General features: G+C 39.5%; 2 protein-coding genes across 4 annotated transcripts in view; both read right to left on the bottom strand.

The window, feature by feature from the left end:
• The window catches only part of tnk2b (tyrosine kinase, non-receptor, 2b), a 62,695-nt gene extending 61,333 nt beyond the window's left edge, over nt 1–1,362 (bottom strand). Inside the window, exon 1 of one of the 2 annotated variants that reach the window (XM_032531711.1) lies at nt 1,091–1,362. The gene's annotated coding sequence lies outside the window, so the exon portion shown is untranslated. The remainder of the gene's footprint in view (nt 1–1,090) is intronic. The other variant, XM_032531712.1, reaches the window with a different exon arrangement.
• Nucleotides 1,363–7,120: 5,758 nt separating this feature from the next.
• The window catches only part of tfr1a (transferrin receptor 1a), a 14,826-nt gene continuing 6,569 nt past the window's right edge, over nt 7,121–15,377 (bottom strand). The window contains exons 1-18 of one of the 2 annotated variants that reach the window (XM_032531717.1): nt 15,074–15,193; nt 14,736–14,780; nt 13,788–14,025; nt 12,652–12,835; nt 12,337–12,562; nt 12,128–12,250; nt 11,894–11,989; nt 11,581–11,720; nt 11,311–11,462; nt 11,097–11,216; nt 10,859–10,944; nt 10,661–10,724; nt 10,491–10,558; nt 10,280–10,347; nt 9,970–10,062; nt 9,592–9,823; nt 8,801–8,959; nt 7,121–8,242 (exon numbers count right to left, since the gene is read on the bottom strand). In XM_032531717.1, coding sequence (XP_032387608.1) covers nt 8,000–8,242; nt 8,801–8,959; nt 9,592–9,823; nt 9,970–10,062; nt 10,280–10,347; nt 10,491–10,558; nt 10,661–10,724; nt 10,859–10,944; nt 11,097–11,216; nt 11,311–11,462; nt 11,581–11,720; nt 11,894–11,989; nt 12,128–12,250; nt 12,337–12,562; nt 12,652–12,835; nt 13,788–14,025; nt 14,736–14,768 — 2,325 coding nt within the window. In that variant the 5' untranslated portion in view covers nt 14,769–14,780; nt 15,074–15,193 and the 3' untranslated portion in view covers nt 7,121–7,999. Of the gene's footprint in view, nt 8,243–8,800; nt 8,960–9,591; nt 9,824–9,968; nt 10,063–10,279; nt 10,348–10,490; nt 10,559–10,660; nt 10,725–10,858; nt 10,945–11,096; nt 11,217–11,310; nt 11,463–11,580; nt 11,721–11,893; nt 11,990–12,127; nt 12,251–12,336; nt 12,563–12,651; nt 12,836–13,787; nt 14,026–14,735; nt 14,781–15,073; nt 15,194–15,377 lie in introns of those variants that run through there. The other variant, XM_032531718.1, reaches the window with a different exon arrangement.

The following is a 15,377-nucleotide window of genomic DNA, read 5'->3' as shown; positions in this document are numbered from 1 at the left end:
TTAAGAAATCAACAACAAAAAATTCCAGCCAAGTTGCAAATGGGATTTCTGAAAACACCGCCTGACTTGTAAATTGTCACGCGGTTGGCTGTTTCTTGTGCAAACCAAAGCAAACAAGGAACCTGATAGGACAATTAAATAGTGACACTCTCAATGAACGTGATAGGACAAATATATTTCCACTTTTTCTTGACACCTAGGTAGAAAGGAGTAATACCCCCTCCCCTCTGTGTTTCAATGAAGGGGAGAATAACTATAATAACAACTATATAACTAGAAAATAGTAATATTCTGTATTAAATACAAGAGGACATGGTGATGCAGCACTGCCATTTTAATCTGACATTTCTCCATCAGCATGCATTATCCTCCTTAATGGCTCGTACAAGGAAATCATTTTAGGCAGTTTTCCAAATTTAGATTGTACACACGTGTGAATTAGGCATGTAAAAGACTGACCCATTGTATCCAAATAGATAAATTATAATATATATATATATATATATATATATATATATATATATATATATATATTATATATCTCAGGACAGCACTGCGCAGGGACCAACTGAATCTGTGACTGATACAATTAGAGAAAAACATTGCCTGCACCGAATTACCGTGAGTCTAAAAAGCCGCAGTAAACAGAGTGCAGTGCAATGACAGAGGACCACTACAACTACCTTTTCTTTACGTTTTACATAGGTCATTTCTTCATCATCATCATCATCGTCATCATCATCATCATATTTTAATCAAATCTTTCATTTTGTATTTAATCTTATTTTAAAACAGTGAAGTCAGTATTAAGCACAAATGTTATCGTGTAGCCATCTCAAGTTGTCTCGCGACATTCTGTCAAAAAAAGGAGAGCTCGCTCGTGAGGCAAACTTTAACCGGCGCAAATCAAAACCAGCAACCTGGCCCGCTGGGTAACATGACATTAGACGACTCTGACCAGTAGCTTTACCACAAATCTGCATCTTTTGTGCTAGATTTGAACTGCGAAGCTAACACTTTAAAACGGAAATTGCTATCTAAACTCTTGTTTGCTGTGTGCTACAAACGGCTTTCCAGTGAGAGCGCCTACCTGTCAATCAAAGCTCCTGTCACTTGCTGTCACCTCGTGTTCCGGTGTGTTTTGGCACTCCAACAAACCGGCTACAAGTTCACAAGTCTTGACATCTCTCACGGTCTAAAGGGCCTCGGCCATAGCGTGAAGGAGAGTATATGAAGTTTGCAGCAGTCCGTGGTGAATGGTCTCACTTGCACCGCACCAGCCGTGACCGAAAAAACAGTCGGGGTCTGAGCTCTGTGGCTGCTGGAGTCAGCTCTTTGCTGTCTTTGTACAACACAAAGATCGCCTGTGTATCTAAAGAGGGATCACTCCAGCAAGGAAAATCACTGGACCGTGTTTGTGCACTTGTTTCTTCCTGCATAGTTAGTCAATTAATTAGTTAGTTGATTCTTTAGTTTTAACGCCGTTCTGTTAAAATTAACTTTTTTTAAATTTTGTTTTTGTTTTTCCAATGGAAACAATAGGACATATGTAGTGTACGAAATCAACTTTATTGCAAGATGTGAATATGCAAAATTAGACCGTTATCAATAATATACGGTCTATGTATAGCCTACATATATTTTCACAATCAAGGTTAAAACTGGGCAAGTTTCATTGTGTCTGTTAACTCATTTATTTGCCTGTAACTCAACTTTAGTTTGAACTAAAGCGAATGCAGCTTTGTGGAACATTGTCCTATCTCTACTTGCCACACAAGAAGATTTCTTTAGATTTTATTCCCTCACTGCTCAGTGAGAGGCTTTGTTTGTCATTAAAATATTATAATGTCTTATTGACTGGTGATTGTGTATGTACATGTTTCCCATTGTAAATGTAAATGTAAATGTATTTCATTTATATAGCACTTTACAACAACCGATAAGTGAACCAAAGTGCTTCACAACATATAAAACCACAGATTTAAAACAACAATACACCACTAACAAAAATTACAATAATGAATGAGAAAAGTAAGAAAAGATAAAAAAATAAAAACAATACAATCAATACAAATGTGCCATCACATTACTAGGCAAACGCCACTTTAAAAAGATGCGTCTTAAGTCTCGATTTAAAAAGACCCAGGTCAGTAATGATACGCATCTCACTGGGCAGCCAATTCCAGAGCTTAGGTCCAGAAACCGAAAAAGCGCGGTCCCCCCAGTGTTTCAGTTTTGACCTGGGCACTTCCAACATGAGTTGATTAGATGACCTCAACGTCCTACCACAATTACGAATAATCAGCATGTCTAAAATGTAAGATGGGGCAAGGCCATTAAGAGCTTTAAAAACAAACAATACAATTTTATACTTAATTGTTCTATTTTTATTTCCTGGTTTTATGTTTCTTCTCATTTCATTTGATCTAGGACTAGGGTCTACATTTCCTCCACCACTCTTCGTCATGATGTTTGTTGCCGCAGGTATCAGTAGCGAAGTGAGCGCTCTTTTTTTCTCCCACATCTCTGGTACACATTCAGAGTGTCAGCCCCCTCTTAAAGGAACATGCCACCGTTTTTCTAATTTTGCTCCAGTTTGTGGTGGTTGAGACTTCAGCAAAACAAGTTCAGTGCTTTAGTTTGTAAGATGGATTCAAACACATGTTTTCAAGTAAGGGTTGCCGTTTTATCCAAACTTGAGTTTAAAATAGTATTAGTATTAATGGTAAGCTCTTCAGTTAGTACTACAAACATGATGGTATTCTCTGGTTGAAAAAAAAAAGTCTTCTCACAAAAATCTTTTTAGTTTTGACAGAAAAAGGTTTTGACTCTAAAGTCCGATTCCTATTTAAATGCAAACATTCACGTCATGAATAACCGTACTAAAGCGACAGCCTGAATTAAAACATATGGTTTACTTTGTCTCCATCATTTGGTCAAACATTGTCACAACAACCATTTTTTTCTGGACGGTGGATTGTGCATGGCAGGTCCTGTAATATTTGGGTCTTCACTATGGATGGGGATCTCTGATGAAAAACCAAAAGGAAAATTAAAGATCCCCTCCAGATGTGTATTTAAAACGCATAGAAATGCTCTGCTTTGAACAAAAATGTTAAGCAGATATGTGAATTTGTTATGATTACTCCATTTTTTTTCTTGAACAATCCAGATATCAAAATATTCTTCATTTCCAACACAATCAGATGTTTCTTACTTCACTGAAAAGTCCATTCTCAGTGTACAGTACTTGCACTGGAGGCTTTGTGTATCCTCACATACTCTGTACTGTCATATCCACCTATATCTTGGATACATAATTTACGTGTGTAAGGTCGGCCTACCGAGTTTGAACCCTGGTTGTCCCGGGCCTTTCTGTGCGGCATCTACACTACCGTTCAAAAGTTTGGGGTCACCCAAACTATTTTGTGTTTTCCTGAAAAGTCACACTTATTCACCACCATACGTTGTGAAATGAATAGAAAATAGAGTCAAGACATTGACAAGGTTAGAAATAGTGATTTGTATTTGAAGTAAGATTTTTTTTTACATCAAACTTCTAGCTGTTAATTTGTTGAGGTAATCTGGAGAAATTGCACCCCACGCTTCCAGAAGCAGCTCCCACAAGTTGGATTGGTTGGATGGGCACTTCTTGCGTACCATACGGTCAAGCTGCTCCCACAACAGCTCAATGGGGTTCAGATCTGGTGACTGCACTGGCCACTCCATTACCGATAGAATACCAGCTGCCTGCTTCTGCTCTAAATAGTTCTTGCACAATTTGGAGGTGTGTTTAGGGTCATTTTCCTGTTGTAGGATGAAATTGGCTCCAATCAAGCGCTGTCCACTGGGTATGGCATGGCGTTGCAAAATGGAGTGATAGCCTTCCTTATTCAGAATCCCTTTTACCCTGTACAAATCTCCCACCTTACCAGCACCAAAGCAACCCCAGACAATCATATTACCTCCACCATGCTTAACAGATGGCGTCAGGCATTCTTCCAGCAACACATTGTACCATTAGAACACTGGCGTGATAGTTGCTGAAAATGGGCCTCTATACACCTATGTAGATATTGCACCAAAAACCAGACATTTGCAGCTAGAATAGTCATTTACCACATTAGCAATGTATAGAGTGTATTTCTTCAAAGTTAAGACTAGTTTAAAGTTATCTTCATTGAAAAGTACAGTGCTTTTCCTTCAAAAATAAGGACATTTCAATGTGACCCCAAACTTTTGAACGGTAGTGTACATGTTCTCCCTGTGTCTGCGTGGGGTTCCTCTCCCTCTACCAAGCTGATGTGTGGTGACCGTAAGCTGCCAGGTGGATGCTACACATTGGTGGTGTTTACCTTGTTCAGCTTTGTTGTCCTTGTTTTTTTAGCTGCATGTCTATTTCTGTGGATGTATTTTGAGAGCACTAAAAAGCCGGTCTCAAATTCCCTGTATGTGTTCACACTTACTTGGCCATTAAAACTGATTCTGATTCAGATCACTCTTGAGTCAGTTGCATACTCAACCACAACTGGCTTCCAAACTATTTGTGATGTTACATAATCATGTTGTACACATATTGTTTATCTTAAACTCTGATTTAAGATAAAATAAACGTCTCCCCTTCTGAACTGAATGTGAAAACATTCTTCCAGAGCAGTGATCTTCAGAGTCAATGCAGGAGGGGGCACTATTATTATTTTTCTAAAGTTGTCTTAAGATGGATCCATCATATCATTGGCAAATATGAATCAGCCTATTTTGGAAAAAACATTTATGATAGGCTTACTGGCCTATAGGTAATGCAGTCATCCACAGATACAGTTCATCTTGTGGATTCACTGTGCCACATGGACAGTATGTTTAACATTAAATCCATTGGTAAAATCATGTCAACAATTACTAAGCTATTTCAATTGCTTAGAATTCTATGCACTAAAAAGGCATGTATAAAAGCTTTAGGCTACCCTACACGTTATAGTTCGCCCAGTTTAATATGCATAACTTATACAGATATACTCTATGTAGGAGGGGTCCCTGCTCTATCTCTTTTAGTTAAGGGGTCCTTGGCTTAAAAAAAACAATGACTGTTCTAGAGTCAAATCCTGCAGTGATGTTTAAATATTAAAGTGTAAATAGTAATAAGAAAAACCTATGGGGTGGGTTTTACTTGACATTATGTAAACTTCTAGCTGCTTATATAAATCAAAACCTTATGCAGCAGTAAGGCTCCAATGTAATGCAGATGTTTGCCTATACATTTAATGGAAGTAATTGATTTCAGAGTTGTTTTTGCATTGACAATCTCTATTCATAACAGATAAAAGTTCTAAAAGTAGAACTGCATTCATTTCACTGTGGACGTGGCTCTTGCCAAGAGACTGTGTGCACAACTCAATTCTGAAATCAATACCAAAACCAACATTTAAAATTTAATATGACAAAGTCCTGACAGTGATGCATTTAAGCATTATTTATAGCTTTATAATATGTTTAAAAGTGAATTAGACAGATACATGATTTGGACTAAAAATTATACCACAACAACAGATGCGATGTGATTGTTTATTGCAGCAACAAAAAAGTGAAGCAAAGCAAATGTGTACAGTTTGAGGAAAAAAAAAAAGCTTTGTTATTTTAACAATTTCCAAAGATTTAGCCACATTGTTAGAATTTTAAAAGTCCACCAAAGACCAATTTTGTGCATCTCAGCAACATGCCCATATTAGTAATGTCCCTTCAACACATGCCTGATTACAGCTCAGCCAATCACTTTAGCATTCAAATTATGAATGGTTAATACATTTTAAAATGGCTATTGATCCGGGACAAAGCTTAAATTCTGCTGAGGCATGATGTACTGACCAGACTTAGATCATCTAAAGAAGGACCACATTAACTACTGTAACATTCAGTGTGTAACTCTTAAAGCCCATTTACAATGGTTTTGTACTTTCATACATGTAACTAAAAAAGGTGTAACTTTTTTATTCTAGCAGACAAAAAGGGGAAAATGAAACAAATGTCAAAACTAAACAAACATGCCAAACACACATCCTCCAAAACCTCTAAATACTGTACTGTATGTAGAACCTCAGCTCTATAATGCAGTCATGAAACAAGAAGGCACAAAGAAGGTAGAAATAGAATCAAAATAGAAGGTAGAATGTACTTTCACACAGACTCAATCATCAAAAACAAAACCCATTATCTGAGTGAGTGGTGATCTTTTCTGGACATAGTGTGGAACACATCCCTATGACCAGTGTTCTCAAACATGTTCGTTACATTTCATTCAGTTCCATATCATGCAGCCCAAAGAAAAGATGGCTTCTTTACCTTACTAATGAGACAAAATGGGAAGCTTTCAGAAGCGCTGATGTTAAAACCTTTCCTTCGGAGGAAATTACATTAGCATGGAAACATCATAGAAGGGCTGCGTTGTGTAGCAATTTTCTGTGTATATAAATATACACACACACACACACACACACACACATTATGGGAAACACTGTTCCCGATAAAAACATCCACTCCTACAGTGAAATATGGAGGGCACTGCCTCCGATACGGACACACAGTGGTAGGCAAAAACTACCTTCTTTTTCCACATTATGGAAGACACTGCTCCCGATAATGTTGTCAGGACGAGATGTGCACATGTACCAAGGGACCAGTACTGACAGCCAGAGATGTAAATATTTCCCAAGCTAGCCTTGCCCGAAAGACCAATCCAGTCAGTTAAAAAAAAAAAAAAATTCATTAAGAGTTGTGCAGGGAACTGTGATTGTTCAGTACTGGCCGTCAGTCAACATGTACACTTCTTTTAAGCAGATGCTGCTTTTGTTATTTCGACAGTATAACTGTCATAATTATGGAAGGCACTGCTCCCGATAATTATACACTATTTTTTATAAAAGGCAATAAAAAAAACTATTTATAGTGAACCCTGCCACTGATAAATAAATAACACAATAAATAGACGTACGGTTTCAGTGCCACATGGTTAGAGACCTTCTACATTGGTTTTTGGTAAAAGGCCTACAGAGATTTGTCCTCATGTCAGGAGGCAGATGATTCAGGTAATTAACAATTTCAGACTTCTCTCTCTTTTTTTTTTTTTATTTCTTTTTTTTAACTTGTTGCATTTAATCAGGGCCGTTCTTAAAGGATTAATGCAGCACAAGTGTTAAACAATGCCAAGTAACAACAGCTGACTGCCCAAAATCTATTTCTAGTTGTGTTGGCACAGAACACACCTATGTTATTTTTTAATTCATTGTCAGTCCTTTTGTAGGGACATCTGAATCCCTGACAATGAGTTGAGTAGCAGATTTCAGCACTGTTTTGAATTATAGCTACCAATACAAGCCAGCTCAGGTTTGAACACAAGGCTAGAGCAGCAGTGGAAATACCAGCAGTTTTGATTTGTAATAATTATGGTAAACAGATGGAAAGTCATCCGCTTATAATATCGTACCCTATCGGCTTTCCTGTTCTATCCATCTCTGAGGTTGCCAACAGCCTTACCTGTGATTATGACCTGATACTGTGCTGAAAAGGCATTCAACTAGGGTAACAATAATTTAAGTAGCACTGCCACATAACATGGCCGTGTAGTTGCTACTAGCACCAAAGTAATCTGAATGCAGTATTTAAATACCACATGTAAAAAATTGAAGGTTTTTGTCTTTCCAAAGTGGACAAAAAAAAGAACCCTCTAAACTTTGAGGTCAACCCTTTGCTTAAGTGCATTTCTATCAATGTTTTTCTTTATTGAGTATTGCAGAAATAAGGAAGATGAGCTCATCACTCAAATGTTAAAAATTAGGGAAGCAATGTTGATAACTGCAATATCTGTTTAGTAACGGCTCCAGCCCATTTCCTCAATCTGTATAAATTAACTTATAAAGCTGTGCATCTGTGACTGTTGGTTAATGATCACTGCCAGTTGTGATAAGAGGGCCAAATTATAAACAAGTGAGGAGGGGGAAATTCATTTTTAGATTTCATTATCCAAAGACCAGACATCCCCTGCTAGTGAGTTGGCACAGCCCTGAATGGTCCAGGTTGCCAAGGCAAACTGGTTGCGGAACAGGTTGGCGTCTGCCTCGGGGTTGTCCGTCCTGAGGGCGTCCAGGTGGTCAGACAGAGCCTTGAGAGAGTGAGATCCGGAGCCCAACAGGATGTGGCGGAAAGGATTCTCTCTGGGAGAGACAAAGGGCGACAGGAAGTTCTTTTCCACCTACAGTACAGAAACAAGGAGGAAAAAAAATAGGATGATGGAAAGAAGGAAGTTTGCTAAAATACAACTGGATTATAGTTTTCAAAATATTTATTGATGCCCTTCTCCTTTGCTGCTTCATAAAAAACGTGAAGTTAAATTTTCACAGCTAGAAAAAGACAGCTTTAGTAATATGATAAAGAATTTAGTTTCTCAAACCCCTGAAAAAAAAATTTGGTTTTCTCAAGGATTAAGAATGAAGTATTTCTAAAAAATAAAAAATAAAATAAAAAAAAGTGAGGACAAAAATACAAAACACAGACACAGTTTAGTGTGAATTACCCAAAACTGCTCCAACTTTGTCTTCCTATGAGCAATGGTGTCCTACATAAACACTACTATCGGCCACTAATTAAGAAAACATGGTTTCAGTGTCTCAACAGTAAAGCACATAAAACTAATTATTCTAAAGACACCCCACAGTTAAGGCATGTTAAGATTTGAGAGCATACTCAAGTGCATACTCACAAATATGCAACAATATTAGTTTTTTTGGCGCTTATTTAGTCTAGGTCTTACCGCCATTATGCGGTCGTTAATGATACGGCACATCTCGATGTCCTCCAGGTCACTGTTCTGGATGTCTGCCGCCAGGTTGCGAGAGGCGCGACTGTAGGAGCCCGAGGCCGACATCAACCACTGCATCGTCAGGTCCTTGGGCAACCGCTTGGGCTGCATCTGGAAGCACACACACAGCATCCACAGGGGTCATCTGGTGTTCTGATTAAACAAAACTAAAAGGGACGTGCTTCTTCTGGGCACGGGTAAATTGGCTACTTTACAAAGCTTGATTTTCAATGGTTGATTATTTTTCTCTATGCAGACAGACATGGCATGGAGAAGCAGATTCTTTATAAAAAATAAATAAAAAATAAAAGGTGTTCTAAGCAATGTTGTGCGTTTTTTAGGCTACAACATTTTCGGTCACATACAGCAAACACTATCCCCCACACTATGGGCTAGCTGTCTGTCCCCTGAACACAAAAAAAAAAAAACATGGTCTCTGTAGACAGCCCAGGCTCCACAAATGGCAACAAAAACAAACCGGGCCCACCTGCACAAACATAAACAGTGTTCCAGCCTACAACCGACTAGAAGGATTTGGGGGGTTAGTGCACGGAAGCATGGAAACGAGGGGGAGGGCATGGATTAGGGGGAGGGAGTGGCGAGCTTGCCTTCGCTTTGTTTACTTCAAACATCAACAAGAAGTGCCGATATCCAGCATTGCTTAGAGCACCTTTAAGCTAACAACCCTAACAAATGTTTGGAAAGTTCAATCCAAGTCAGCAAGAAAACAATGCGACACTCACTCTCTGAACAGCATTGACTTTCACGTTGATCTGAGCCACGCGAGTACGTATAATCTTGTCGTATTTCATCACATCCATCCGCAGCAGATGATCATGTACCAGCCTCAGCGCCATATGACCAGCAAACCGGGTTGCTATTTCAGCCAGCTGAGAAACCTGGTTGCCTGTGGCCAGGTTCAGTTTCTCCCGGGTGTCCAACTTTGTGCCAACGAACGTGTAGTACTGAGAGGGAAAAGCAAGATCTTTTGTGAATTACAGTTAGGAAAGATAGATCCCAGGATTAACCAAACTTTAACGTAACAGCTCAATGTACAACGTTGCCCTGGTCTATGGCTCTTGGTTCGAAAAGATTAATGTAGTATGACAGGATGACTTACCGAGTTATCAGAGGTGAATCCAAATGATACTGAGGGAATGCCAGAAAAGGTAAGGAAGGGATAAGCAGCATTATCCAACTTCAGAGGCACCAACCTGGATAATACACATACAAAATGGAGCTTTATCCTGACAGGTAAATATTTGGGGAAAAAATAGTCGTGAACATGAGCCAAACATGAGAATGATAGCTATCCTACACATTCCAGCTGTGGATGTGGTACTAGTGAAAACAGCTTGGATGCCATGGTGATGTATAAACACTGACTAGACACCGTGGATGTGACTGGACCAACAGCCTGGTCACACTTACACATCTGATTCCAAGTTGCCCTTTGCAAATCGAGAAAAGAGAGTCCCAGCATTGTTTGGGGAGTTCACCTTAGGAGAAGACAATTGCATACGTACGTTAAAGAACATCTGAACTTTCACAAACGAATTGATAAGTACTTAACTTATGACAACACTGCAGGCTTGTATTAAAAGTCTGATTCACTGAGAAGTCCTACAACTGTGAATTCTACCTCGTTCATAGTGCTCTCAATCAAGCTGTGCATCAAGGGACTGGCTGCCACTTTAAATCCTTTTTGACCTGGAAAAGAAGAAATACATTCAGTCATTCCCTTATACTGCTATATTGCAGGTATGGGAAGCTGCTGAATATTTAATTAGCCTAGAAACCTGAAGTAAATACCTGTTACAACGCCATCCAGGTTAATGTAGGAGAAGGCTTTCATGCTCAATGAGGATACATAACCCTGGATATAGAAAAAAACAATGAAGGAAGCTAGAGTACTAACACCAATCAGTACTATTTCAGCATTAAAACTGCTGATCAAGAAAAATGCAGTTGGGAAAACCATTAGTACACAATTCATCATGCAATTCTCACCTCCAGCCACTCTGTGGCGCCAACACTCCCATATTCTCCAGCACTCCAGCTAGCGAACACAATGCTTCTCCTTGGTTTGAATCCGTCTGTCAAGCACATAACAAATGCATATTAACACAAAGTGCAGCACCATTGCTAAATTGATAATTCTCAGATTTTGACTTTGCATATACTTTGACCACTTTCTTCAGATGCTCCATGAATAACATCAGGTAGGATCTGCTGCCCTGAGACTTACCGTTCTTCACCATATCTGAAATGGAACGTGCAAGCTCAACGAGGACGCTGGTTCCGACGGTAGATGCAGCAAAACCTGGACCCCATGCATCCCTCTGGGCACCAATAACCACATATCGATCTACAGTAATATAAATAAATAAAAAGACATTCATTATCTTTTTTCAGAACACCGATTAGTCTATTTCTGATGTTAAAGAAACATCTCATTGTACCTGCATCCACAAAGCCTTTGATTACCCCAAAGACATTATTTATCTTTTTCTCAGTAAGAATGTTGTTGACCTCCACAGTAATATTATCGCCCTCTTCTCCAAATTTGTTGAGGCCTCCCCACTCTGTCGGCACATCCTGACCCCCGAGCTGCCTGTCGGACACAGATACAATAAACATTAACGCAATGTAGTAGACCATCACTGTGCAAGTGAAATATTTAATATGTAAGTGCATTGTTTCAGGTGGTTTGCAGCATGTGGGGGCCTTACTTTAGAATTTTGGTAGCCATATCTTTTGTGATTGTCTGAGCCAAGATTTTTGGGAGGCCTGAAGACTGGACAGGTGGAAACTGGGTGTGGTTGAAGGAGGGGAAGCCTGGGGTGTAGGGATCCCCTGAACCCATGTGGACCTGGGTTAAGCAGACGTGAGATGGTTGGATGGAATGAGATGTTTTACCGAGTTTGCCAACAGCTAGGATAGTGACATTTTGAATGCTTTTGTGTTCCTGAGTAATCTTATACCATATGCCTATCCAGTGGGTTTAATCTTCCAATATTCTGCTTCTAAAATGTCCACACTTACATGTCCAAAAAGCTGAACTGAGTCTAAATTCAAGTAATCAGCGACGTCTGGGTAGATCAACACAGCAGAGGCACCCATTTTGGCAGCATTTGCTACCTGTAAGCCACAAAGAAACGGGGTCATGGAAAATATTATTGTCACACCAACCACAAAATTACTTGGTGGGAGGGAAAAAATGAAGAACGTTTAAAGTAATATTAGTCCGATACTGAATTTATTTCTAAAACCACCCACCTTCTCAGCTAAGCTGATCCTACCAGCTCTGACCAGCATGACCCTGCCAGTCATGTTGATGCTTCTATCCCGCAGCAACCTCAAGTCGCTTTCCTGCCCATAATATGCATACAAGGCAGCACCCTGGAACAAAAAACAAATACATTTACGCATTTTGTTTCTACTTAATTCAACAACAAAAAAAATCTACTTAATTAAACTCTGATTACCGTTACTTGTCCAGTGGCACTGTAGGACAGGAATCCCTCTGGACGCATAGCATTCCCATTCTTGAAAACAACTCTGTTGGAGCCAGAAGTTGGGGGGTCCTGAACCTTGACAAAGTGCTCATCGGTCCAGGTTTTCATGCCATACTCTTTGAACTTCTTGACCACCTTGTTCCCCAGAGCATCATCCTCTGGAGAACCAGCCCGGTGGTTGGCACTGGAAAACTCACTAGGATAGGCGGAAGCAAGGACTCGCTTTTAAAATCGAAATACAAATTAAGAAATTTTGCCTCACTACAATGTGGGTTTTATATTTACCGAAAGACCGGTTCAAAATTGGCAGCAGTGACTTTTTGAGCGAGAAGCTTTTTGACATCATCCCAGTCCATGAGGGATGCAGCACCCGTCTCATGGGCAACATCTTCATCTAAACGAACCACGGAGGCTGCACAGGTGGGAGCCAAGTCCTTCTTCCGATGAACCAGGTAGCCAAGCAAGTACCCTGAAAGTATCAGTAGCTTCAAATGAGGAACAAGGAGTGATGGGAAACAACTGTACTGACTGAGAGAAGGGCAGTACACATCCAAGGACAAACTAAAGGCTAATCAAGTTACAGCTAAACCACACAGTCAGCATTTTGAAATGCTATACCACCAACTGACTATGACAGTACTGTACATTATATATACACCTTTCACCACCCAAGAAACTTCTTTCACACACACACACATCCAGTAAATTATATTTCATTGTATCAACTACTACATGCCAAAGCCTGACTTCTAGATATAAAAGGTTGCCTTACAGCGTTTTTCCACTGCATGGTAGCTATTCGCCTCTTGGTTTTCCGTTATGAAGAAAAAAAAAAAAAGTACCTGGTACCTGCTAACAGGTACTTTATCTAGTACTACCTCAGTCGAGGTTCCAAGCAAGCTGCGGCAATACCAAAAGGTGACGTGAAAACCTGCAAACTGATTGGTTGGAGAGAATTGTCACTATTCACTGCGTCATCACTGCTAGCGACATATGGGGGGGGGGGGTCCTAAACAAACCCGCCGTGTTTAATAGTATTCCAGCTGTGTTTTTTTTTTGCTGCCCCCAGCTTCTTTTAAAACTAAATTTGTCTTCTGGCTGTGGCAACATCCACATGCAGAGAATCAAAAACAACACACCTCCATCATTCTGTGTGAGTGTGTGTCGCGTTAGGTCACGGCAGTTTCCCACTACGACAACCAGCCACGGTACTAATCTCCAACGGTAAAAGAAGAACTGAGCCCCGCGGCCGAGTCGAGGCAAGCAGGTACCATTAATTAAAAAAACGCCCTGAGTCTCTGTGTTGCTCAGAGAGGGAGCAATTTGGGGGTTTAGTTCAGTCTCTTAACACCATAATTTCCCTTTTTTTGGGATCAATAAATATCTATCCATCCGTCCATCCATCTATTCCCTAATCCTACCGATGATAAAGATGAGGAGGGTAGCGGCGGCCATGAAGCAGAGGTTCTTCGGTGTGCGTCCAAGCTTTTGAGCCACGTAAGGTTTACGGTTGGAGTTGTGATTACGGTTGTCTCCCACACCGTTTTCCCCGACCTCTTCATCCATGTCGGATGACAGCTTCATCTCCACCTGGCTGTTATCGCCTTCCATGTTCTGGGTCAGGTTGAAACGCGTGTAGGAGTGTGGCTCTCCATTAAACTGTAATGAAAGAATGATGCAGGGATGAGAAAAAGATAGGATTTATTATTTAGCTAAGAACCTTGTTTTTTTTGGAAGATTTATAGTAAACTATAACTGCAGGACATCAGCTGGAATCTTTGACCAACAGGGGTTTGTACAATTTTGACTTGATGATGTATGTTATAGATGCGGGTGTATAAAGATTCATCCTCAAATGTTCCAACATTAGCAATTCAGTTTGTGATACCACTTTCTAATAAGCCATACTTTAAATACATGAGGGTACCCAGGTGGTAGCTAATGAATTTACTAATACTAATAAAAATCCTTTATAAATGCTTATTTGGTCAGTAATAACTCCATTTCCATAACTAATCAAGAAGACCCCACCAAAGGAGCATTCAACAACTTATAACTTACTATCTGGAAAACAATCCCATCACTAAGCCTAGCCAAGTTAAATTTACAGCACTTACCTGTAAATAATATAACATTAACTGCACTGAAAATATTCTCAAGTCATTCTGCCCAATAATCATTCAGCATGCGGTTGATAAATTGTCAAGTAATAATTATTTGTTCCCAAGATGAAGAAGAAAAAACTAAAACAAAAAAAAAAAAACATTCAATATAACACTCATTTCATATGTAATAATGGGGAGGATAACTCTTGAGAGCAAAGCTTCTTATTTTAGGATTTAAGTTGTAAGACTAGTTATAATACTCACAATTTTGGATATTGTTGACCTTGCCTGGTCCATTGCTGCTTCAAATGGGAAACAAAAGAAGCAAAGTATTAGTGAAGCATCAGGCCCACAGATGGATTGATTGTTGTGGTCTCTCACCATTTTTAAAAACACTCCTAAATAATCTTTTTGGCATTTAAACACAAATCCCCTATAGACTTGATAGCTATAAATAAATAAATACTTTAAGTCTACAAGGGATGTTCAAGTGAATTAATACATTTTAGGTAGAATAGTTTGTACTATAACATTTTACTTCTTTACTGTGTGTATGGGTTTCAGTTCTGGGAATAATTTGGTGTCCAAAGAACACGTCCCACCTCTTATCCAAACATCCACGGGGTTTCCTTTGCTGCTAACTTGAAAAGCAGCACTGTTCTTAGGCACAAAAGACCAGTGTCCAGCACAGGTCAACACAGACTCCATGCCTGCATGTGAACTCCACTGCCAGAATACTATAACAAGTTTTGATTCGAAAGAGGTGCCAAATAAAACAAGGTTTCAATTTGACAGCGGAACAAAACCTGAAATGCAAGTCTTTCGTATATTTTTTTTTAAATATTGTAATAAGAGCTATGCATGTGATGGCCCTCAGGAGAGAGGCTTTTGTATTCTTGTTGATCT

Source organism: Etheostoma spectabile, chromosome 12 (assembly GCF_008692095.1).
Source record: "Etheostoma spectabile isolate EspeVRDwgs_2016 chromosome 12, UIUC_Espe_1.0, whole genome shotgun sequence".
In the NCBI taxonomy this organism is placed as follows: domain Eukaryota; kingdom Metazoa; phylum Chordata; class Actinopteri; order Perciformes; family Percidae; genus Etheostoma; species Etheostoma spectabile.
This window is presented reverse-complemented; position numbering and strand designations above follow the sequence as displayed.